Source organism: Mauremys reevesii, linkage group 2 (assembly GCF_016161935.1).
Source record: "Mauremys reevesii isolate NIE-2019 linkage group 2, ASM1616193v1, whole genome shotgun sequence".
In the NCBI taxonomy this organism is placed as follows: domain Eukaryota; kingdom Metazoa; phylum Chordata; order Testudines; family Geoemydidae; genus Mauremys; species Mauremys reevesii.
In genome coordinates this window covers 80,944,368-80,971,062 of record NC_052624.1, presented here as the reverse complement: position 1 = coordinate 80,971,062, position 26,695 = coordinate 80,944,368, and the positions used below count along the sequence as shown (strand labels likewise).

Genomic DNA, 26,695 nt, shown 5'->3' with positions numbered 1-26,695 from the left:
GGACGACCGGACCTGCCGCAGGCATGACTGCGGAGGGGGCGCTCCTCCCGCGGCTCCAGCGGACCTCCCGCAGGCGTCACTGCGGACGCTTCACTGGTCGCGCGGGTCGGCTGGACCTCCCGCAGGCATGATTGTGGCAGCTCAACCGCAGCCGCGCGACTAGCGGACCCTCACCAGTCAAGCCCGCGGGAGGTCCGCTGCTCCCGGGGATCTGGGGCGCCTCCCGCACATGACTGCTTGGGGCGGCGGAATATGTAGAGCCGCCCCTGGTTGTCAGACTGAGTAAAGTGAGTCGCACCGAATGTTCCTGTTGTGGCCAGTTTGTGAGCTTTGCCCTCACCTTCCTAGGACAGCTTATTTAAATATATGCCCCCTTGTTAATTGCTGATGCTTCAGAGGTCTCTAAATATTTGTGGCATGGTCTGTGAAACAACCCTTGCATTGATGGGGTGATTTAAAATGTTTTAGGGACATTTTAGTTGATTGGTTTTTATGGAACATTTTCTGTAACAGGCTAAAAAGAGTTAATTGAAATTCATAGAGAAGTTGTTACGTAGAAGAAAGCAAGCTGGTGAGTTCAATATTTTGTTTTACTTAATTTCAGATGGCTGTCCCTTTGCAAATATTTAACTAGGATGTTAATGGCCTGAACAGCTGCTTAGAAATGAAGATACATACTTATTTAATGGAAAAATCAGCTGACATTGCTAGAGACTCATCTCCTGAAAATGATGGGAAAAGAGTCTTTATCATGGGTTGATCAAGCTAACCATGGCTCTTTGACAAAACAGGAGTTTTCATTTTTAGTGGAAATTTATTGATTTTGCTTAAATATGTACCTACTTAATTTCAATAGAGCATGACACATAACAAATACACACTAGAAGAGCATGGTAAAAAAGAAGTTAATAAAAGTGGAATTTTAATACTTAATATGCATGGCTGTGCTTAAAAAGCTGACTAAATATAAAATTATCTTTGGCTTTGCTGCAAACTCCTGTCCAAGACTAGTGGGACCCAGATGTGGTTTTATTACTGAACAGAGCTATGAAGTAGATAAGGAGATTTCCTATTGTGACTAGCTGCCTGAGGTCAGGCTCTTGTATCCTTGTTTTTTATTAGTTTCTGTCACAACCTGAAAGATACCTTTTAATGTTTCGGTTTGTATGTTGTAGTCAGCAAAATTGCACAGATAGAATACAGAAGGATCTCATGGCAAGCATTATAACATTATCAAAATTTAGCAACATTATTTCAGAGAGCCAATAACTCAGATCTCTTAGGGTACGAATACACTACAGGATTATTCCGATTTTTACATAAACCGGTTTTGTAAAACAGATTGTATAAAGTCAAGTGCATGTGGCCACACTAAGCACATTCATTCGGCGGTGTGCGTCCATGGTCCGAGGCTAGCGTCGATTTCTGGAGCGTTGCACTGTGGGTAGATATTCCATAGCTATCCCGTAGTTCCCACAGTCTCCCCCGCCCCTTGGAATTCTGGGTTGAGATCCCAGTGACTGATGGGGCAAAAATCATTGTCGCGGGTGGTTCTGGGTAAATGTCGTCACTCATTCCTTCCTCCGGGAAAGCAACGGCAGACAATCATTTTGCGCCCTTTTTCCCTGGATTGCCCTGGCAGACGCCATAGCATGGCAACTGTGGAGCCTGTTTTGCCTTTTGACACTGTCACCGTATGTGTACTGGATGCCGCTGACAGAGGCGATACTGCAGCGCTACACAGCAGCATTCATTTGCTTTTGCATGATAGCAGAGACGGTTGTCAACCGTTCTGTACCGTCTGCTGCCATTGTAAATTGGCAATGAGATGGCGGTTATCAGTCGTTCTGTACCGTCTGCTGCTGTCATGGGTGCCCCTGGCTGAGGTCGGCCGGGGGCGCAAAGACAAAAATGGGAATGACTCCCCGAGTCAATCCCTCCTTTATGGTATCTAAAAATAGAGTCAGTCCTGCCTAGAATATGGGGCAAGTGTATCAGAGAACCAGAGAGCACAGCCGCTCTGTGTCAGATCCCGCAAAAATGATGAGCTGCATGCCATTCACAGGGGGTGCCCCTGCAACAACCCCACCTGTTGCTTCCCTTCTCCCCCAACCTTCCTGGGCTACCGTGGCAGTGTCCCCCCCCATTTGTGTGATGAAGTAATAAAGAATGCAGGAATAAGAAACAGTGACTTGTTAGTGAGATAAAACGAGGGTGAGGCAGCCTCCAGCTGCTATGAGAGTCCAGGCAGGATATTAAGCGGTGTAAGGGAGAGGAGCCCAGCATCCCGCTATGATAGTCCAGGCAGTACAGAATCTTTTCTTTAGACGTGACGGGCGGGGGCTGATGGAGCTCAGCCCCCAGTTGCTATGATGAAGACGGTTACCAGCCGTTCTGTACCATCTACTAGGAATGACCGGGAGTCATTCCTATTTTTACCCAGGCGCCCCCGGCCGACCTCACCTGAGGCCAGCCAGGAGCACTCACGGGCTGCTGCTGATGATGGATAGCAGTCATATTGTACCATCTGCCACCGGGCGGGGTGTGGGGAGAGGATGCTGCTGTTCACTGCCGCAGCATTGCGTCTACCAGCAGCATTCAGTAGACATAGGGTGACATTGGAAAAAAAGTCAAGAAACTATTTTTTTTCCCTTTTCTTTCCGGGAGTGGGGGAGGGGGTTAAATTGATGAGCTATACCCTGAACCACCCCGGACAATGTGTTTGACCCTACAGGCATTGGGAGCTCAGCCAAGAATGCAAATGCTTTTCGGAGACTGCAGGGACTCTGGGATAGCTGGAGTCCTCAGTCCCCCCTCCCTCCCTCCATGAGCGTCCATTTGATTCTTTGGCTTTCCGTCACGCTTGTCATGCAGCACTGTGCTGAGTCCCTGCTGTGGCCTCTGTCTGGAGATTTTTTTCAAATGCTTTGGCATTTCGTCTTCTGTAATGGAGCTGTGATAGAACAGATTTGCCTCCCCATACAGCGATCAGATCCAGTATCTCCCGTACAGTCCATGCTGGAGCTCTTTTGGGATTTGGGACTGCATCGCCACCCGTGCTGATCAGAGCTCCACGCTGGGCCAACAGGAAATGAAATTCAAAAGTTCGCAGGGCTTTTCCTGTCTACCTGGCCAGTGCATCCGAGTTCAGATTGCTGTCCAGAGCGGTCACAATGGTGCACTGTGGGATAACACCCGGAGGCCAATACCGTCGATTTGCGGCCACACTAACCCTAATCCGATATGGTAATACCGATTTCAGCGCTACTCCTCTCGTCGGGGAGGAGTACAGAAACCGGTTTAAAGAGCCCTTTATATCGATATAAGGGCCTCGTTGTGTGGACGGGTGCAGCGTTAAATTGGTTTAACGCTGCTAAAATCGGTTTAAACACATAGTGTAGACCAGGCCTTAGTATATTACCTGTATTTTAAACAAAATAATTAATGGTATGAGTGGAATACTAGTAATGGTCTACATTTTTCAAAGGTTTCTAGTGATTTTTAAATGCCTCAATTATTAGGTGTCCAATTTGAGACACTTAGAGCCCTGATTTTCAGAGATGTTGAGCACCTGCCCTCTGAAAATCAAGCTCCTTTAAGATGTTGCAAGCAGGGCACCCAAAATCGCTAGTCATTTTGAAAATTTAGGTCATTATATAAAGTTGATAGTACTTTAAAGCTCAAAATTTTAGAAGATATTTGGATATTAGAAATTTAGATCTAGAGTGCCTAAAATGCGTTTTTAGAATACAAAATATCCTTTTCATAATAAGTCTGGTGAACCTGTGTTCTTCATTCTAGCCTTGTTCTAATGAATTTAATGGATATGAAACAACAGTTGCTAGTTGCATTGTCATAGGTAGGGACCTACCAAATTCAGGAAATTTTGGTCAAATTCATGGCCAGGGTTTTTAAAATGAATCAATTTCATTATTTTCAGATGTTTACATCTGAAATTTCATGGTGTTGTAACCATGTGGGTCCCAACTTGGGTGACCAGACAGCAAGTGTGAAAAACTAGGACAGGGGGTGGAGGGTAATAGGCACCTATATAAGACAAAGCCCCAAATATTGGGACTGTCCCTATAAAATCGTACATCTGGTCACCCTAGTCCCAACCCAAAAGGTGGTAAAGGTGGGAGGATCTCAAGGCTGTTCTGGAGGGTGGGGGGGTGTTACTTCTGCCCTGCTGCTGGTAAGGGCACTGCCTTCAAAGCTGGGCAATGACGAGAGAGAATACCCTGATGAGCTGCATGCCATTCACAGGGGGTGCCCCTGCAACAACCCGACCTGTTGCTTCCCTGAAAACCTATGCAGAGCATTACATTTCTCAATCTGTCAGAGTACTAAGTGTTCAAAAGCTACATGTTTGAAAAACACTCTCTAAGAGACTTTAAAGAGATTTAAAGAGTCAAAAGCATTCTAGTCATGCTTTACCGGTTGTTGTCAAGGTAACCAGAGTTTTGGGATTCCTGGCAATAGGATTCTTCCAAAATACCATTATACTAGACAACTACCTCCCACTGTAGAGACAACTTCCTGCCACTGTATAAACTGGCTTTTTAAAAATTTTCTTTTTAAGAACTAGTCAATAAAATTTTCACAGAGAAACACATCACCACCAATAAAAGATACAGACTTTATGGCATAACTCCCTCTCTTTCCATTTTGGGTTCCATCGAAATGAATGCACATTCTCATCAAGCCACCAATTCACAACTAGACAAATTATCGAATTGTAACTCTCTTTATCCTAGAGTACAGTCTCCACGCAAACTTATTTGTGAACCATTTCAACCTGTTCATGCTTAATTTTCATATAATTTTCATGTAAAAATAATATTCCTTTCCTCCTCATAGTAATTTTTAAAATATAGTAATTCTCTGATATTTTTCTGTAGTTTGATCATTTTAAAATAACCTCTTGTTTACTGCCTGGTTAAGAGTTTAACAGTATATGCAGTACCTACTAATTTTCTTCTCCATCATGGTCATTACTTGTGTCTTTATATCCATCTTAAAGATTTAGAGTCACATCTTCAGCTAAGTCAGCACAATTCCTTTGATTTCAGCTGAGGATCTGGCCTTTATTACTCAAACTGGGCTACTTACAGCTATTGGGTTTGTAATGTAAATACAATTTTATGAGGTTGTAAATAAAACAGGGAGGGATGGGATAGCTCAGTGGTTTGAGCATTGGCCTGCTAAACCCAGGGTTGTGAGTTCAATCCTTGAGGGGGCCACTTTGGGATCTGGGGCAAAAATTGGTTCTGCTAGTGAAGGCAGGGGGCTGGACTCAATGACCTTTCAAGGTCCCTTCCAGTTCTAGGAGATTGGTATATCTCCTATTTTTACCTTTATCATTTTGGAAAGTGGATGAAATGCTGCTGTAGAAATGTTGGTTTGATAATAATTATGCTATATATGGTTGAATAGAAAAGGAAACTCTTGACATTGCACAGCTTTTAGTATGGAAATAAAATAGCTCAGAGAGTTACATTCTTCATGAACTTTGCATACAATGTAAACAACACGTGAAAAAGGAGGTTGCAAGTCCTTCAATAACAAATATTTAACTGCTAGGTAGGAAATGTAGTTTGGTCCATCTCTAAAGATCTATGAAAACCAGGAAATTATTTTACTTCCAGCATCTAGTTTCTACTTGGGTGTCAGAAAACCCATATGATGCCCAAATGGACAGGTCATGTATTAAAAACTGTTTATTTTTTAAAAACATTTTAGAGAAATGCATCCAGATTTTTTTTATTTGTTTTTCCCCTTAATGAAGAGGAATTGCAAGTTCAGTGCAACTGTCTTGATATCTGGATGTGCTAGAAAAGAGTGATTACTAATAAATTAAGAAATGAGTTTCTCTAATTGAGTTATATATTATTCACAAAACCTAGCTGGGCTCACAGCAGAAACAGTTCTCTCTCTCTCTCAGGCTCCATATATTGCTGATATTAAAAAATAATACCCATGGAAATAGCTTGAAGGTAAACTTCAAAAGTGTTCTCTCTTTTTTTTTTTTTTTTTAAATGCAAACTGGTTACGTTCATGGTTCAGTAATAGAAAATGGTATGTGTATAGCAGACTTTAAAATCACAGATGATTACATTTTAAATTAAGGCACTTGAAAATCAGTTCATCCTTTACTTATGAACTGAATCTTGCATCAGAATTCTTTAGATCCTTGCATATTCAGCAACCTTAAATGTGCATTTCCTCATCTTCCCAGGATACCTGGAAGCAGGCCAGAATTTTGACCTGGGCTGGACTTTAAGGGTATGTCTACGCAAGGATAAAAGACCCCCGGCAGGCCTAGGTCAACTAGCTAAGCCTGTGGGGATAAAAATTGCTGTGTAGATATTTGGGCTTCAGGATCCCTCGTAGGATTCCAGAGCTTGGGCTCCAGCCCAAATTCGAAGGTCTACACAGCAATTTTGAGCTCTGCCAGACTGAGTAGGCTGACTTGGGCCAGCTGTGGAGATGCCACGGGTCTTTTATTCCCTAAGTCTCCTCTTGGAAATCCTAACCAGAGTCAATAGCTTCCAAAGCTGCACCCCACTCAACTTTAAATTAGCAATGCTGTTTATTCATTTAAATTGAGAATTTGTTTGCAACAGAACCTTTAACTGAACTTCAGACAATAGTGGTAAGTTGCCAGTTAACTGATTGTACTAATTCCTCCAGCATAATTCTCCCTGGGTGGGAGAAGATACTGGGCATGAAGGGCCTAAGAAAGGAAATTCGTGGATAAGAATACATTTTTCCTTTCCATGTCCAGCAGTCTTAACAGTGATATATTTCTAGCATTGAGTGTCATCCCTGAGATAGTACAGTAACATTAACTATAAACAATGATAAAGATACTTTTTGGTGAAAGTAACAGATATATTTGTCGCTAAGCAGTGGACAAAAGGAGGAACGGAAAACTGAGAGGGAGGAAGAAAGAAGAGGGGGGCATCTCTCCCCTCAAAAAACTTGTCAAACAACCTGGTGGATATTTGTCTCTAAATCTGTCACAGACACTGAGGAACACATGCAGTAGGCAAATGAAAAGAATATTTCATTTTTGTAAATATGGTGGTGTTTTTAACATGTATTCTATCTCAGAAGCAAAAATGCTAGTCTTCTAATAGGTCAAAACACATTCACCTGAACTGCTTTGTGTTATGGCATTTTTTTTTGCCTTACCCCACCCCCAAACAAATGATTGTGTGTATGTGCTATATACTGGAGGACTGTGCTCGCAAGCAAAGGAGCTGATAGACTGCAGGAAGAATCCTGTCCTGTAGTTTTGCAGACTCATTTTATGAAAGTTTTTCTGGCTTTTTGTATCAGAACAGATGAAGACTTTCAAATCTGTGTTGGGATCATTTGAGGCAGCACAGATAAAACCTTTAATACACATCTGTCTTTAATTAAAAATGTTAACAAACTAACAAAAGGATATTTCCAAATATAATTTTAGAGTTTTATAACTGGGGAATATGAGAATTTTATTTTCTCTATAAGTCTTAATGTGCTAAACTAAAGGCAGAAGGATCATATTTTCACATTGTCTTTGGGGGTGGTTCTTGGCTTGTCATCATCTGCAGTGACTCAAATTCTTGCTGATCTCAAACGTTGTTCATTTTTTAGAAAGTCTCTTAATGATTGACTCTGTAATGATGTTGTTGCTCTACCTTTTTTAATCGTGACATATAACTTCAGTCCTTCATGGTTATGATGTTAAATAAATTATGGGTTTGACTGATCTCTTTGCTGTTTGGTGATTTGAGAGCACATCCTTTTCAGTGATGTATTCTCCTTCATCTCCTCATGAATGGCAAGCCAGGTCACCACCTACAGGAGAGAGTACAAATGAGATTCTGTTTGCACCAGTTGAGTTTGTATTGTGTAGTTCTAAGTATGCTCACTATACCATTTTAAATTGAGAATGTCATCTCCTATAGTTTCAAATGATAACCTGCCCATCAGGGTCAGATGGCCTCTGTCCATTTTATTACTTTTATCTTGACCTTTTTTGATAGCTTGTTTCAGTTAGTTTATGGGTATGAGGCTACTATCCTATCCTGATGAACCTTTTTTTTTTTATTTTTTTGGTACAATTGGGACTGATTCTCCACTCTCTTGCATCACTGGTATTTACATGGACGTAAGTACATTGGCTTCACTGGAGCTATGCCAGTATAAAACTGGCATCACAGAGTGGAGAACCAGGCTAAATTAATTGAATATGCAAATAATACCAAATGTGTACTGTATTGTCTGAGACATGGAAGTCAAGCTTTTCATCAAGTGGTCCATTTTCAGCACAGAGTATGGAGTTAATGTGCTGTTAAATCTTCACACACTGCTGAAAACTTACCATTAAATGTCTCTCTTTGGTCTTCAAAGCCTTATTTTTGGTGCTGAGACATATTTGCACAAAATGTATTAATTGTTCGTAGCTGCATGTAAAGCACAATACTGTAAGGTTAAAATTGTAGAAAATCAATAAAATTATTAGGCAGAGGTATTTCAAAGGCCTTTGAATGTCAACTGATGTTACACACATCATGCCGCAACAACTATAACAGGGAGAAAAAAGGCATTATGTGGTCCATGCTTGTTGACATTTTAAAGAGTTTCTTGATCACATTTGCTCAGTTTAGAAGTGAAAAGTTGCTAGTGTTTTTCTAATTGCCAACCTTGGAATCTGATAAGTCAAAATATGTTCTTTTTGGCTTGGTGACCGCTATGAGAGGCTGAATAGAATCCAGCTCACACTTCCATTGTTGTGCTGTTTTTGCAAGGCTAACAGAAAGAAAAGTAGTAGAAATGTATGTGTCCCTTAAGCAAGCACCTATGAATCTAAAAGCACCCAGGCAGCGGATCTGTTGAGCAAGAAGATGCCATTTGTATATAGTTACACTTTTCTGACCCTGATTCAGAGTTTGACAGAGTTCTTTTGCTATTTTCATTTTGGTCCAAACTTGAAAAACTGGCCATGCCCATGAAAATGTGCTGGTATCCATTGCACCCATAATCCATTGCACCGAAAACTGGGATTTGCATGCACAGCAAATCTTTTTCCAACAACAATTTGGGCTTTTAGTCCATGTTATTGAAACACTTTTTTTGTCTTTGAAGTTTTTTAGAACTAGTGTCTTACAAAATATTGGACACTATAAAGCATTTGGTTCTACTGACTAAAGAGTTCTTGCATAGATATGTTTAAGTTTACATTTTAAACTTTTATTTTCCAACACCATATTCCAGCAGGAGAAAGATTTATAGCTCTATTAGTCTTGCTCTATAGCACAAACATTGAAGTCTGAGTTGCACACCTATCAAGGTACGTGTTTGTATAACATATATTAAAAGTACAGTGTGCGTTTCCTAACATTTCTGTTAATTTTAAACCATATTTCTTCCAATGTTTCAAAGGCACTAATCCTGAATGAGGCAAATTTGTGGCTAATTAAAAGTAGACTGTTTTTATTCAGTGGAGTGCAAAAAGTTTCTGAAAATTGTCTTAGGTGAAAAAAATGCTGTCCATGATATAGTCATCTATCCTCCTCTTAACTCCTGCCCCTCCCCTATCTTTTTATGACATGTAGCTCTCGATCTCACTTTCCTCACAATCCCCCAGCACTGTGATTTCCTATCTGATCCCTTCATCTCACTTCTCCTTGCTGTCACCTTCTTACACAACTTTCAATCTTAGATCACTTTGCCCACTAACCAAAATGACCACTTATTTGACCTTATCTTCACTAAGCATTGCTCCATCTTTGATTTCTAAATATGAGAGCTCCTCAGCAACTATCCTATCTCCTTCAACGAATGTTGCATGCTCATCTCCTTTTACCACCTCTCTGCCATATTCTTCCAGTCTGTCAACATGCACAACCTCTCAGCCTTTTCCTGTTCTCTTTCCCTCACTTCTGTGGTTCCCGTCAGTCCACTTTCTCCTCTACCCTCAACTTTTGCCCTTCTCTTCAAAAGTAAAGTCCACCTGTCACTTTCCAGGGTGCAATCCAGACCAGTGAATGGTTGCCACCACCTGCCATGCAACCTTGGGTGTCTCACATTGCTTTGTTGTTGTAGCTCCCAACTTGGGCTACTCACAAACGGCCAAATAGCATGCAGGTCATCCCCTGAGTGTCTGGTTGCTGTCCTGGTTAGCAAATACAAGCCATCCTCTGGCTTCCAGCAGCCTTGGTTAATACTTACAGGGTGACCCCAACACACTCCCCATCCCCAATTTTCCCCAAAATGTGTGTTCTGCACTGTCCAGCCCTCTCCTGGACAGTTCAGATATTATAGGTCTGTTGCCCCTGTAGGGGGTCAGTATGCAACAGTTTGCTACTCTAACTGGAGTTACCAAACAGTTCAGTTTAACCACAACACTGCATTAGTTTAGATTTATAAAATAAGTTTATTTAACTATAAAGTGAGAGATTAAGTGAGTACAAGTATAATGTATTAAAGACAGAAATGGTTACAAGAGAAATAAATATAAAACATTTTCTAGTAGCTAAAACTTAACAAACTAGACTTGGTTCAAGGTAAAATCCTTACCACAGGTTCCAAGCACCATTGCTGACCAAATTCTCAGAACAGGAACTCCTCCAAAGTCAGTGGCTGGTTCCTGTGTCATCTTAGGAGAAAGTGAGAGAGAGAACCTGAGATGGTTTTGCTCCTCACTTTTATAGTCCAGTCACTCTTTGAAATGCATTTTCCTGAGGGTTACCCCTAGATAAATTTCCTTTTTGCTGTGAGGATGGAGATATGGAGTCTTGTGATGAAAGAAGTTCCATGTTGTTGTTTGTTAAAATTCAGATTGATCTGTTCCTGCCCACCCAAGAACAGCCACTTGATGGATGATTGGCAATCCACATTGATGACACCTGGCTAGAGGTGTCAGCTTGTCCTTTGTCTTTGAGAAACTGGTTTACCCCCTCTTGCTGCCAACTTCTTCAAGAAAAATCAACCAGATCCTTCCCATCCCACCTTATGGGCTGGAATAGCAGCATTGTATAAACTGTGTTGCAGCTCCCTGGGTTGGCTGTGGCTTGAGTGTACTGAAGGACCTTTCCCCACAAACCATGATTTCTCTGACTTTGCATATGTGCGCTTTTCAATCATGGTGCACATTTTCTAAATTAATTTAATACAGTACATATTTTCCCTACAGGTTGCAATTATTCATATGGTCTATTAAGTAAATCACTTGAGTTATGATGTAGCAGGAAGATAATAGAATGTTTTTTTTTCCTTCTCTTTACAGGAAATAACCACTTGTTTGCCAGAGTACTATAAATGGACACAGTACCTCTTTATTAAGTTATTTGAAGCTGGGTTAGTCTATCAAAAGGAGGTAAGTGCAAACATTGACCTATACAATTATGTATATACCTTAAACTTAATGTCCTGAGTCACTCATACTATAGATAACATCTTTCAGGCTCTTCATTTCACATTTATTAAGGGGACAGATATCTGCATTACTGTGTTTGTGCTTTTGTATATCACTGTAAAAGATAACAAAATGTTAATGGGTTAATGTTAATCTTCCACTGCTAAGTATAATGGCAAGGCAAATCAATGATCTTTATTATCAAGCTGGTGTACAGTGGCCGTACGTGCAATATTGGTATGCCAAATGAATGATGTAGATTGAATTTGTTTATTTCTTGGCTCTTGATGTCATAAAACAACTCCTGCTTACTTAAGGTGCTGTCCTCCTCCTAGCAAAGTCATTGGAAGATATGCCATTGACTTAAAAGGGATCAGGATTGACCTTATCAGCAATAAGACTCTTCAATCTGTGCTGACACCAGTTAATGCACATCTTCATCTCTGCCTCCAGCACTCTTGAGATATGCCTTAAACAGTCTGAAGTATCATTTATTGCAGTTATAAATGGAGTATTAGAGGAGTAACTGTGGCTTTGCTAAGGCTATAAGGGTAGCCTTGAGTGAAGATGGATGTAGAGCTCCATTCCATGACTGTGAATGCCAGGCCAGTAATTACCAGTTTACACATTGTTGAATTAGTCTGGGAACTGGAGTCAGTGAAAATTAACAGAGTCTGTCTCTGTCTTTCAGCCTCAGTAAAGAACCCAGTTTATATTCATCACAACAGACTCCTGTCTCTTCTCTAAAGTAAGAGACTGCATGAGTTCTGAACACTAGTGGAAAGGATGCAGTAGTGAGACAGAAGGGACAAAACACAGCTTTAAATCCCTGATTATGACTTTCAACTACTGACTTACATGTGTTACTGCTCTATATTTTCTTCATTGATTGTGATGGAGTTGTCTATTTGAAAAGTTCTGGATTGTGTATTAGTGCTAGTTAACACCACTGTCTCATAGCTAGTTTAATCATAATCCAAGATTTCAACATATATGCTTCTCCTCAATATCAGCGAACTAAAATCATCCCATTTCTTCCCAGCTTTGGATCGTAGTTATTTAACAAAAGAAAACTAGTTCATAATGATACTGCTTCATTTTGGCTTTTTAGCATGTTATTATTTTTTTAATATTGTCTGTTTTGTGTTCATCAATGTTTTGTTTTAACTTTGCAGTGGTCTAGTCATCTTGTTAGGGAGTGCTTTATAAATAAAACGGTCACTGTTTTTAGATCCACTTTTACAATGTGCTGTACCATTATTGAAGATATGTATTTTGATTGGCTTTGAAAATGGATTGTAATAAATTAATCTCGCATGGTATGATATTAAGTATCTTTTTAATTTCAAAAAAGTTTGACATTATTAGTAGGTTAGAGATAAAAGGTAGCTGAATCTCATTAAGAATGAATTCCCATGGAATACTTGTATTCATGTGAGCTTGATTTGTAGATAGGAATTTAAATTTTTCATCAAAAATATCTATATTTAATTAATTCTATCATTTATATTGTATAAATCAATGCAGGCAATCAGATGATGCATAAAAGTCACTGTTAATAACAATTGTATTCCTAAGGGGAAGGGAATCAAGCAGCTACATACTACAGTATTTTCCTTCACACAATTTGTGAAGTGGTTTTTGCTTCTTCCCAAGCACAGACATTGTGTTTAAGAAGAAGAAAAAAAAAGTTTGGAAATTGGGATCTTTTGAAAGGAGAATGATGATAAATACACAAAATGTAGTAACATGACAAAGAAAACCCTTATTTATTTAAATTCTGAGATTTTGAGTCTTCCCCCTACATAATAGGTTTATTTAATTTATTTCAGATAATGTGTTACTGTGTAAAACATTGTGGAGCAGAGCTATTTTTCATTTTGACCGTAAGTCACTCTGAATAGCTCAGCCAAAGTTACTAAATGATGCTCTATATGGTGGATTGATTTTCACAGTTGCTATTATTCTTTTCTTGATATTTAAATTTCCGTTCATGTTTTTTTAAATAAACACCGGTTAGCATCTATTTCATTTACCATGCCATGAGATTCCTTCAATCTCTTATTATAAACAGCAGAGATTCTAATCTTTCAAAATTACGCATGTCTTTTTCTGCTGTGTGTAACATGCATTATTTGTGATTTAGGCCGAAACACAAATTGCATACATGTGATTAGGGCTGGACTTGAACGCAGATATTTTCTCCACTATACCATTTTGTACTTTCTAGTTTACTTGGATTGATATAAATAGGAGAGAGTGATATCTAAAATAACATATATTGAGTAGTCAAATTCAGTGCAGGAAATGTTAATTCTGTTTAACTTTACAGCTGACCAGTATTACTTGAACATTTTTACATGTGATTCCTCATCCTCTCAGGTTAGAGCTCTTTAGCTATAAATTATCCTCATATTTACCCCCAGAGCTTTTGGATCAGTACCAGCCTATTTAACTTCAGACTATATTCTTGCTCTGTAAAGCCAGTAGTGCTTTTACTTCATTATTGAAGATAACAAATGTCCTTGGGTCAGTATACCCCCCGTTCGTACAATCAATCCAAGTATGCGTGTCTTAACTCCGTAGAAAGGTAGCAGGCTTCATTGTTGGGCTTTGAGTTCTGAAGAGCACAGTGCCCAATAGATCCCTAGTTGAATCTCAATTCATGGAGATGACTGTAATGGACATTTTTATGCAGAGATCACGGGAGTCTTGGAAACTATCTTTGTACTGAGTACTATCAATATCTGAAAAGTTAGATCCATTTTTTGTGACACACATACTAAAACTAGTACTTTGTTTCCTGAAACATTTTTAGGCCATGGTTAATTGGGACCCTGTGGATCAGACTGTTCTAGCAAACGAACAGGTGGATGAAAATGGCTGTTCATGGCGTTCAGGAGCAAAAGTGGAACAGAAGTACCTCAGACAGTGGTTTATCAAAACTACTGTTTATGCAAAGGTGTGAGTATGAGGGTTTTGGACATCACTCCATTAAAATATCTCTTCAGGTCTTCATCACGCTAGCAGGAGAATGTGTTGTGCATGCGTGCACACATTATTATTCCTATTTGCCTTTCTCCTCCTCTAAAGTAAGAGCTCTAAATACCTGGTTTAGGATTCAGCAGTGGAGAAGTCAAAAATGGGAATGGTTTGTTCTCACCAATAGGTACTATTTGTTTATATCCTGTTTTTATTTTTTTCTCATATATGGCCAATCAGGAAGATTAGGTTTGCCTTTCACACGTGCTTCTTATAGGTAAGGATCAGTGTTTTAAAATATATTTGAGTTGAGTAACCCTGTCAGAGTCTCCTCTCCCTTCACTTGTCATGTGAATCTTCAGCTAACAGGGACTGAATAATCATTAATTATTTTTTTAAAATTATTTTTCCTCCTTGAAGCTTCTACAAAATGTTTGATCATTACCCATGAATATTAACAACCAAAGCAGATACTGTAGGTAGACCGTCTTTCTTCTTCGAGTGATTGCTCCTATGCATTCCATTTAGGTGTGCGCACCGCGCGTGCACGGCTCTCCGGAACATTTTTACCCTAGCAACTCCGGCGGGCCGGCTGGGCGCCCCCTGGAGTGGCGCCACTATGGCGCTGGATATAAACCGCTCATGATGCGGCCTCCTTCCCCTGACGAGCGAGACGGTCGGTGCTCCAGGATTCGGTCTCGATCCCGGTCCCACTCTCGGAGACGGTCGCTGCCGCGCCGATCCCGATCCGGAAGACGATCGACCTCGCGACACCGTTCCCCGTCTCGGCACCGGTTGCAGTCCCGGCACCGCTCTCAGTCGCGGTACCGGTCGTACTCCCGGCAACGGTCCCGCTCCCGGTCACCGAGTCACCGGCACCATAAGAGGTCCGGTTCCAAAGACCGCTTTCGGCACCGAGACTCCCGGAGCCACTCCCGCCGCCGCCGCTCGCGGTCGAGGTCGAGCTCCAGGCACCGTCGATCGACCTCCCGGCACCGCCGGTCGAGCTCCCGACGCCGCCGGTCGAGCTTCCGGCGCCGTCGGTCGAGCTCCCGGTACCGCACCACACGCAGGTCCCGCTCCCCGATTAGGTCACGCGATGACCGACACCGACCTTCGACACCGGCTAGACACTTGACGCCGGCATCGGTCGCACGCTCGGGGATCGCCTCTGCTCCTCCCTGGCCCTCTCGTGAGCCCTCCATCGCTTCCCCTGAGGGCAGTGCAGTGGACTTCAGGGCAGAGTCGCAAGGTCAGGACCATGGACCCCAACACTGGGGATATTGGGTTCCCTGGGCCCATCATGAACGAGGGCCCCCCCTTCCGCCGAGGCAGGCGGGTACGGAGCGTTCGGTGCCGGAGGCCACAGTCAGCAGGCCCCCCCCGTCTCCAACGGGAAAGACCAACTCGCCTTAAGGCCCGGCGGTGGGGCAGGAGGCCGTGGCGGCTGATCGCCCAAGGGCAGAGCAGACATCTGACGAGGTGCTGCCAGGCCACTCCTCGTCCTCCTCACCCGATGAGGCGGTGGCGGGGGCAACACCATCCGAACCCCCGCCTATTGACCTAAAGGCACACCAGGACCTTCTCCGCCGTGTGGCTAAGGCTATTAACCTGCCCATTGAGGAGGTCACAGAGGACGATGACCCAGTAACTGATGTCGTCGGAGTGGAGGCCCCCGTGAGAGTAGCACTGCCCTTTATCCGCACGATACAGCGGAATAATGCTACAATCTGGCAGTCGCCTTCCTCAGTTCCCCCCACGGCGCGAGGGGTGGAGAGGAAATATTCCGTCCCGCCCAAAGGGTACGAGTACTTGTATGTGCACCCAACCCCGGACTCTCTGGTGGTCCAATCGGTGAACGACCGGGAGAGGCACGGGCAGCCGGCCGCTGCGCCAAAATCTAAGGAGTCACGGTGCATGGACCTGTTGGGGCGAAAGATCTATTCAGCGGGTGGTCTTCAGCTCCGCATAGCGAATCAAATGGCGCTCCTTTCCCAGTACACTTTTAACATCTTGGGGTGCCTGGGCAAATTTTCGGAGCTGACCTCGCAAGACTCCCGCAGGGAATTCTCGGCGCTCCTGGACGAGGGCAGGACGGCCTCCCGGACCTTAATTCGAGCAGCCTTGGACTCGGCTGTCTCAGGAGCCAGAACTATGGCTTCCGGGATAACCATGCGGCGCATTGCGTGGCTGCAATCCTCCACCTTGCCGCCGGAGGTACAATACACCCTCCAGGACCTCCCCTTTGATACACAGGGTCTCTTCTCAGAGAAGACGGACTCGAGAATTCAGACCCTGAAGGATGGGAGGATTGCTATTCGAACTTTGGGCATGCACACGCCGGCCACCCAGAGACGGCCGTTCCGACAGCAGCCCTACCGCCCCTTCACCCAGGCCAGGTCTAGGCCATTTAACAATTGCCGGACGGCCCCCTACCGCCGCAGGCCGTCGGGGGGTAGGCGTAACCAGAACCAAGGCCCCTCCAAGGCCCCTCAAGCCCCCAAACCGGCCTTTTGATGGGACGCCCGAGGACGGCCCGCCACTCTCCCCACAGGATCCATCCCTATTATTTTCAAATCGCCTTTCCCGCTTCCTCCAGGCGTGGTGCTCTATAACATCGGACAGCTGGGTCCTCAACACCGTCCAGCACGGCTACCGCCTGCAGTTTGTTTTGTCCCCTCCCTCCCACCCACCTTCCCCGTCCCTCTTCAGGGACCCCTCTCACGAGCAAGTCCTCTTACAAGAGGTCCAGACTCTGTTGAGCGTGGGTGCCATAGAGGAGGTGCCTCGCAGCAGGCGGGGCAGGGGATTCTACTCCAGATACTTTCTCATCCCCAAGACCAAAGGAGGCCTTCGTCCCATCTTAGACCTCCGGGAGCTCAACAGACACCTGTGCAAGCTCAGGTTTCGTATGGTGACCTTGGGGACCATCATTCCTTCCTTGGATCTGGGAGACTGGTTTGCCGCCCTCGACATGAAGGATGCATACTTTCATGTGGCAATTTACCCCCCCCCCCCCACACACAGACGCTACCTGCGCTTCGTGGTCAACGAAGCTCACTACCAGTTTGCGGTACTACCCTTCGGCCTCTCCACCGCACCGAGGGTGTTCACCAGGTGTATGGCGGTCGTGGCCGCAGCCCTCCGCCGTCGTCGGATACATGTGTACCCGTATCTTGACGACTGGCTGATTCGCGGTCGGTCCCAAGAACTGGTAGCAGCTCAGGTGACCGAAATACAGTATCTCTTCCGTTCACTAGGCCTGCTCATCAATGCCGAGAAGTCCAGCTTAATTCCAGCACAAAGGGTGGAGTTCATAGGAGCAGTCCTCGACTCCAATTTAGCCAGAGCCTGCCTCCCTCGTCCTCGGCACGAGACGATGGTCTCGATCATTCGGGCACTGCAGGCCTTCCCTACAACGACGGTGCGATCCTGCCTGCGCCTACTGGGTCACATGCAGGGGCGGCTCTAGGCACCAGCAAACCAAGCTGGTGCCTGGGGCGGCCAAATCTAGGGGGCGGCAGGCTGGGCCGGTGGACCTGCCGCAGTCATGCCTGCGGGAGGTCCACCGGAGCCGCGGACGACCGGACCTGCCGCAGGCAAGACTGCGGAGGGGGCGCTCGTCCCGCGGCTCGGCTGGACCTCCCGCAGGCATGACTGCGGCAGCTCAAGCGGAGCCGCCGGACCCGCGAACCGTCCGCAGCCGTGCCCGCGGGAGGTCCGCTGTTCCCGCGGCTCCGGTGGAGCTCCCGCAGTCATGCCTGCGGCAGGTCCGCTCGTCCCGGGGCTCCGGTGGACCTGCTGCGGGAGCTCAACCGGAGCCGCGGGAAGAAGGGACCCGCCGCGGGACCGAGGAAGGGCGGCGCAGCGCACCGCGCTGCCTGGGGCAGCCTGATTCCTAGAGCCGCCCCTGGTCACATGGCGGCGTGCACGTTTGTGACCGCGCACGCAAGGCTGTGACTTCGCCCGTTCCAAATGTGGCTGGCATCGGTGTACCGCCCCCATCGCGACCCCATAGACATGGTGGTGACAGTTACAAAGCCCACTCTCCAGACGCTCACCCGGTGGCTGGATCCGGGGATTGTCTGCGCAGGGGTCCCGTTCCGCCCTCCTCGCCCGTCTGTCACCCTGACCACAGACGCCTCGGCGCTGGGATGGGGTGCTCACATAGGAGACCTGCATACCCAGGGTCTCTGGTCAGCTCGGGAGCTCTCCCTCCACATCAACGTCCGGGAGCTGAGAGCGATCCGCTTGGCGTGCCTCGCCTTTCGGGCCCACCTACAGGACCGCTGTGTAGCGGTGTACACAGACAACACCACAGCCATGTTCTATGTGAACAAGCAGGGCGGAGCCCGATCCTCCCCGCTTTGCAAGGAAGCGATGCTCCTATGGGATCTTTGCGTGACCCACTCGATTTGCCTAGAAGCGTTTTTTCTGCCGGGGGTGCAGAACACGTTGGCCGACCATCTCAGCAGGTCCTTCGCCTCCCACGAGTGGTCCCTTCGCCCAGATGTGGCTTACACAATCTTCCAGAGGTGGGGGTTTCCCCAGATAAACCTGTTTGCCTCCAGGGCCAACAGGAAGTGCCACAGGTTCTGCTCGTACCAGGGTCAAGCTCCGGGCTCCCTCTCAGATGCATTCCACCTGCCATGGACGGATCCCCTCCTCTACGCGTTCCCCCCGTTTCCGCTCGTATACCGGGTGTTACTCAAGCTTCGGAGGGACAGAGCCCGCGTAATACTCATCGCTCCGGCCTGGCCGAGGCAGCACTGGTACACCCTGCTGCTCGAGTTGTCAGTTCGGGATCCCATTCCCCTTCCCTTATGGCCGGACCTCATCACTCAGGACCTCGGCAGGCTTTGTCACCCGAACCTGCAGTCGCTGCATCTTACAGCTTGGTTCCTGAGTGGTTGACCAACGCAGAAAGGGGTTGTTCGTTGCCGGTGCAACGAGTACTGCTCGAAAGTCGGAAGCCTTCGACGCGGTCTACCTACCTCACGAAGTGGAAACGCTTCGCGATTTGGTGTGACCAACGAGGTCTTAACCCATTCTTGGTCCCCATCCCGACCATCCTCGACTACCTTTGGTACCTGAAAGGTCAAGGTCTCGCGATCTCTTCCCTGAAGGTGCACCTGGCGGCTCTGGCGGCCTTTCGGCCCACCATAGGCGGCCGGTCCGTCTTCTCTAACCCGATGGTTGCCCGCTTCCTTAAAGGTCTCGACCGTCTGTACCCACCGGTACGTCATCCTACTCCAACTTGGGATTTGAACCTGGTTCTGGCTCAGATGATGAGACCACCCTTCGAGCCCCTGGCCACGTGCTCTCTGCTTCATCTCACCTGGAAGACGGCCTTCCTCGTGGCGATCACATCCGCCAGACGAGTCTTGGAACTCCGCGCCCTGACAGCCGGTCCCCCGTATACCGTCTTCCATGGGGACAAGGTGCAGCTTCGACCGCACCCGGCCTTCCTCCCCAAAGTGGTGTCGGCCTTCCACCTCAACCAAGAGATCTTCCTCCCGGTCTTCTTCCCGAAGCCGCATGCCTCACCTCATGAGCAACAGCTCCACACCCTGGTCGTCCGCAGGGCCCTCGCTTTTTACATCGACCGGACGAAGCCCTTCCGGCATTCGACCCAGCTATTTGTGGCGATTGCCGATCGCATGAAAGGCGAGCCGGTCTCCTCGCAGCGGATTTTGTCCTGGGTGACGTCATGTATTCGAACGTGCTACGAGCTTGCTCGCGTCCCCCCATGCCGACTCACTGCACACTCGACGAGGGCGCAAGCCTCGTCGGCCGCCTTCCTGGCCCATGTCCCCATCCAGGACATCTGTAGAGCGGCCACCTGGTCTTCTGTACACACCTTCGCTGCCCACTACGCGTTGGTGCAGCAGTCTCGAGACGATGCAGCCTTCGGCTCAGCAGTCCTACACTCGGCCACGTCTCACTCCGATCCCACCGCCTAGGTAAGGCTTGGGAATCACCTAAATGGAATGCATAGGAGCAATCACTCGAAGAAGAAAAGACGGTTACTCACCTGTAGTAACTGTTGTTCTTCGAGATGTGTTGCTCCTATCCATTCCAGACCCGCCCTCCTTCCCCACTGTCGGAGTAGCCGGCAAGAAGGAACTGAGGAGCGGACGGGCCGGCTGAGGTATATAATGGGCGCCATAGTGGCGCCACTCCAGGGGGTGCCAGCCGGCCCGCCGGAGTTACTAGGGTAAAAATGTTCTGGAGAGCCGTGCACGCGCGGCACGCACACCTAAATGGAATGGATAGGAGCAACACATCTCGAAGAACAACAGTTACTACGGTGAGTAACCGTCTTTTCTGTTTATCTATATTCCTCTTTTATATCCACTTTCCTTCTCTGCCTTACTATGTTTCTCCCTTTTTTCTCCTGGCTACTACTTTTGCTTAACCTCCAAGTATGTGCTTAAGTAACCCACCAAATAGAAGTCATGCACAAAGGGTCAATAATGTGTTATGCAGTCATCTTGGCTGTTGCATTAATCAAGTGTACCTTGTTTATGCACATAACATTTTTTAGGCTTCCAGTATGTCAGGAGAGATTTTTTGGTTTGTTTTTAGAATTGGTTATTGTTACTGCACCTGTATTAATTCATTTCTTAAAATAAAGAAAACAAAAATTGAACAAAAATGCTGTTTGCTCATATGGCACTTCACCAATGATGACACATTTTAAAGGGTAGAAAGTGTGACAATGCTTTAAATTTGTAGCAGGAACCCTTATTTGTTGACTATGCAGATACTATTTAAAGTAATCATGACCGTATTGTCTCATTTTTCAAAACTGTCGGTAAACTTAAGATACTGTCAAGTAACTTATATAGATTTTTTTTTAAAGTAAATTTTAATTAGCTTTTTTGTTTTGACAAATTTCTCTGGTAAAGGTATAATGGGCTTAACTGATGGCATTATTATTCAAACTGTTATCTGTGCATTTTAGAATCTTATTCTGAAATATTTAGTTACTATGGTTACTCAGCTAGGACTGTATGTAGATTCATTGAAAGAGCTATCTGTTAGTTATTTCTGTATACAAGTGTAAAATGGTACCGTTATTTTTTATGCACAGCCAGCTAAGTCTTCAAATAATGATACGTAAGGATGGCCTTTGTTAGCCCTACCCTCTCCTGAAGGGGTGCTATGAAAATTTCAATAACATTTTGATATTTGGTTTTAAAAACTCATCACTAAAGAGCAGAAAATAGATAAATTTCAAACGTTGCAAAACAGAAAACTTTGAAATTTAATTTTTTTTTCATGAATTCATATCCCTGTTTTTTGTCCAACTCTAGGGTGGTATATTTATACTTCATTTTAAAAATGTGGAAATTGGCAGGAACCACAAAATCCTGCCGTAGTTAGTTTATAACCAACTCTGAGAATTGCTCTCTCTGAGTGCATGTTTTTTAAACAGATATTTAGAGGCACATCCTTCCCGTGGTACACAGGTTGAGTAGCTGGATAGTACATTATGAAGTTTTAGGCATAGCTTCCTACCCAACCCATGGATGGAGAAATGGTCAGTGAAGGGACCTACCAGCTCGGTTGCAGCTTTTCCCTTGACTTGCCCTTACACCTAACAGTCACTTTCTCAGCACTGTAGGAAGACCCCTCAAAGAAGGATTCCAGCACACAGGAGTTTGTATCTTCTAAACAGGGGTTAGGCATTCAGCCCTTCCAACATCCACAAACTGTGGAATCATGGGAGTTCCACTGATGTCCCTCCATTTGTCACTTTTTGAGGTAGAGAGCTAAGTGGGTGTCACTGTGAATGTATTAATGGATGCATATGGTTTGTTAAAGTGCATAAATTAAACCTCAGATATGAAGAAAAAGACAACTGAGGAACTGTCTAATTTGAATGAGGCAACAGAAGGAAATATTTCAATGTTATTAAATCCCAGATTGATTTGCCTTTAGAATTAGAAATCTGTGCTCCATGGTAAACCTGTGATTGTGCTGTTAATACCAAGGACAAAATAAATCTTTAAAAATATCAGATTTTTTTTTAAAAACTGAATGCTTATTTCCTACTGTATGATTTTGTCTGCCAGTATTTAGAACAGCATTTCATGATGAAAAAAGTGAAATTTGTGTGTGATGAGCACAAGTAGAATTAATAAAATCCTTGCAGGGAGAGAATGCTCAGATTAAAAGCAAATTCTGATTAACTTGTATTAATGGTTTGTTATGCCATAGAAAAGTATTGCAGTAATTTATTTGTCAGCAGTAGGGGTGACATCAAGAATGGAAATATAGGTCCAAATATAACTAGTCTTGTGTGTCCTGATTTCATGTTTCTTGAATATTTTTCTTGTTTTATTTCTGTGGTACTGCGCAGAATGGCTGCCTCCTTACTCCACAATAAAATAAAACCAAATACTGCCTTTTAGCGGAGAAGGGATCTTGACAGTATCTCAGTTAAAGTGCATAATGTAAGGTAAAGGCTTAGTCGTGAGGAGAATAAAAATGTTGCCTTTTAATCTTTAATTTTTCAGACTCTGGGATTTTATGCTTCCCGCACTCAAGGTTCTATGTCAGACTTACCATCCTCCTGGCTGAATGGGGCTGATACAAATCCCTTTGGAGCCCTTACTCTTGAGTCATGTAAAGCACTATCTCCTGCACAGGGGCCCAGAGCACTGTCTCCACAGCTCTCTTGGCACTTGTTAATGCAAGGAGTGAACCCATATCCCCCACATAGCAACACAGGAATTACTTGTAGGCATCCAGGCCAGGCTGTACTTTCAGGCTTAATATAAATAAAGTATAGCATTAAATGCTACAATACTATAGATCTAAATTCCTATTATACAATAGTAACTAAAGCAATGGACTTTAGGGTTAATTTTTTTAAATAGAAACAACTAATCTATTGCAGTGCTTGGACTCAGATTAGCGGAATGAATATGACTGTTTTTCAGTTTTCTCCAAGTGGTACATTTTAGTATGTTTGTGACTAAAGAATATGGGGAAAAATTCGCTTCAGTGACATAAACAGAGAGAAAGCTGGATATTTTAGGAACTCAATTATCCTGTCTTTTGTAACTCAGTTATTTATCTCAGTTGTATTTGGTCAGGCAGTAGTGTTTATTGACAATGAGTTACAGAATACAGAAAGAGGCAAAAACTGCTGAGAATTGAGGCCCTTTGTAGTGGGAGTTTGAAGCAGGTACAGTACCAATGTTATTGCTCCTTGTGTATATATATATTTTCAGGATACTTCACATTTGGGAAATAAGATTTAAGTGTGACCTCTTGTAGAGTAGAAAGAGGCAATTGAAGGTAGAGGAATAAAATAATAAGAGATTCAGGGGGAGCAGGGGATTAAAAATCCAGTTCTGTAAGAAAAAAAAATACATGAGTTGGAAATACTTCAGTAGAGCACTAAATAGATGAGATATTTGTAATATTATCTTTGTTTGCCACTATATTGTTATATGTTCTTATTCGAGTGATTTTTGCTTCTGCATTTCCATGTGTGTCTGCGCTTGCGCGCGCTCCTCCGAACTTTTTTTTTTTACTCCGGCAACTGGGCGGCGCTGGCGGCGCGAGCGCCGGGCGCCGTCGCGTCTGTCATATACCCCCTGGCCCCCCAGGCTCCTCCCCCTTCCTCCCTTCCTTCTTCCCCGGTGTGTGAGTGTTTGTGCCTCCACACACCTCCACACTATTTTTTTTTTTTTTGTGTTGTTAGTATAGTTAGTAGTATAGTAGTTTAGTTAGTTAGTTAGTTAGTTTTAAGGGGGTTTTCCCCTCCCCACCCTCCCCCCGCCCCCCCCCCACCCCATGCCCGGGCTTGCCAGCTCAAGCGGGCTGTCTGCTGTTGGGTGCGCTCGCCACGCGCCGATTCCTGCCTCGCCTCTCGCTATCGCACGCCTTAAGCGCCCCCCATGTCGTGCGGCGTTTAAGCCGGCGGGAAGGAGGCGGAAGACCTGCGGACTCTAGAGCTAGCGGGACTCTGCCGCCCACCGCGCACTGCACGCAGCCGCGCCGCGCGCCGCCGAGTCCGGCGCACACCGGGCGGCACCGCGGCACCAACGCACACCGGCGCCCGGCGTCGCTCCGCCCGAACCGCGCGCCCCGCGCGCCCCGCTCCCCGCGCAGAAGAGCGGCCCAGCGCCAGCGCAGGCCAGCAACCAGCAAACCGGACCGCTGCCCACAGCCACTGCCGCACGGCACGGCTGCACTGCGCACCACAGCGTGCAGGTCAGGCGCGCGGCACTCCCGCGCACCCCCGCCCCGGCACCCCCCCGAGCTGCCACCTCCCGTCCCGAGACCGACGGCTTGCCCTCCCCGGAGTTCTCAGGGGCGCTCAGAGGCCGAGGCGGCTCCATCCTGCGACAGGCACCGCTGGCACCGCCTGGGCGCGGGGCGCAGCGCTGCCGCTGGGCACCGGCGGCGCAGCGCACCCAGGCACAGGCACCACGACCCAGGCACCTGGGCAACAGCCGGGTCGACGGTCCGCTGGCTCACCGTCGCGTCCCGCCACCCACCCGCGCCGACCCAACCCGCGCGGCGTCACCGCGCCGCGCCGGTGGCACCGGCTCCGCGCACGGTCGGCGGTGTACCCCGCCGTCGGCCCTCCGACGGCGGGCGGCCGGCGGAGCGTCGGGCGGGTACTCGCCCGCACGCTCCCCCAGCCGGCCGGCGCCGCCGCAGGCCCGCCCGCCCGTGGCACCCCGCCCAGCCGCCGGCGCGCCCGCCGCCGCAGCAGCCGCTCGACGCGCCGGCCCGCGCGCGGCACCGGTCAGCCGGCCCGTCCGGTCGGTCGCCCGCGACCACGTCGACCGCGGTCGGCCGACAGCGCCGCCGCCGCGGCGGCAGCCAGCGCACCGCCAGCGCCGCCAGCGGTGCGGGCCGCCTCCGTCCTCACAGTCCACACGGGCCTGGCAGTCTCAGTGGGGCGCAGCGTCGGGATTCCAGCACGGGCCGGGCAGCACGCCGGGCGCAGCACGGCCCGGGCCGCCGCGACCTGCCGACTCTGAGCGTGCCCGCCTCACCCCGCCCATCTCCTCGCGCCCCGCAGTAGGCCCAGGCCTGCCCTGCGGTCTGGTCCGACTCTGAGAATCGCACCACTGCTACCGACTGCTCCGAGCCACCACCCCACCGCTGCACGGTCCAGGTCTTCATCATCGCCGTTCGGCCTCGCGCCCGCAGGTCGGCGTCGGCCGACGAGAGGCCCAGGCTCGTCGACGCAGCGCCCCCGGCGATCGGACGACCTCGTGGCGCAGAGACCTCCCGCCCGCCATGCAGAGGCCGTTTGAGGCCCCGGCAAGAATGTCATCGTATGTCAGGGGTCCCCCCACGTCATCGGGTCACGCAGCCCGTGGCGACGCCGCATGCCATCCCACCACCCACCGGCCGAGGCGCCACGCCCGGCGCCCATCCCACCCACCCACCGACTTGCGAAGCTATCCTCACACCAACCAGTCGGCCAGTGTATCGTATTCCTGCAAGCGGCCGACTGCCCCCAGCAGGTCGTCCCGTCAGCGCCGCGGTCAATCATAGCGCCGCCAACAAGGAGATGGCATTTGGCCGGGGACTTCTTGCAGATGCTGCTTCTAGGGGTGGCGCAAACCGCATTTGCCAATTGCATGCCATTGCCAGCCAGCGCTCAACTCGCAGATGCTGCTCCTGCCTCTAAATCTCGCCTCCTCTCGCTCGACTTGCAGCCGCCTCCGCCAGCCCTCCTGGAGGACGGCATCGCCCTCGCTCTCGCCTCCCTCTGTCCTCGCCCGGACGGCCGTCCCCTGGAGCCGCGTCCTCCGGATGACTATGCGGCGCTGCTCCTGGCTGACTCCGCCAGACCCTGCCCGGATGTGCAGACCTCTCCTCCAGGTGCTGCTGACTCCGGAGGGCTGGACTGTTGAGCCGGCGGACCCCCTCCGAAGACAGACCTCAAATGGCTAGCCTGGCGGAACGGCGCCTGGGAATGCACCCGCCCACCGGCAACCCAGGCCTGACCCCATACCTATACCTAGCCCATCCCCCGACCTCCCCCTGGCACCTCAAGGGCCCACCAGGGCGAGGCGCCTCAGAAGTCTCCAGGAGGCGGCTCTCCAGTCTCCCTACGCCTCCCCTCCTCACCCCGTCAGCCAATGGATGGATCCCTCCCGGGTCCCTCCCCGTCCCCGTTCTCCAGCCTTCCCCCGTTGTTTCCGCTCCGCTCGCTCGCCTCGACGACCTCCCTCAGCCCTCCTCTCATGTCAGTTGGTTTCCCCCTGCAGGACCCCTCTCTCCCACTCTCCTCTGTCCTCTCTCAGGACCTCTCCTCCG

General features: G+C 47.3%; 1 protein-coding gene across 1 annotated transcript in view; it reads left to right on the top strand.

The window, feature by feature from the left end:
* The window catches only part of LARS2 (leucyl-tRNA synthetase 2, mitochondrial), a 127,429-nt gene that overhangs the window by 34,887 nt on the left and 65,847 nt on the right, over positions 1–26,695 (top strand). Inside the window, exons 6-7 of the mRNA XM_039523461.1 lie at positions 11,282–11,371; positions 14,229–14,372. Coding sequence (XP_039379395.1) covers positions 11,282–11,371; positions 14,229–14,372 — 234 coding nt within the window. The remainder of the gene's footprint in view (positions 1–11,281; positions 11,372–14,228; positions 14,373–26,695) is intronic.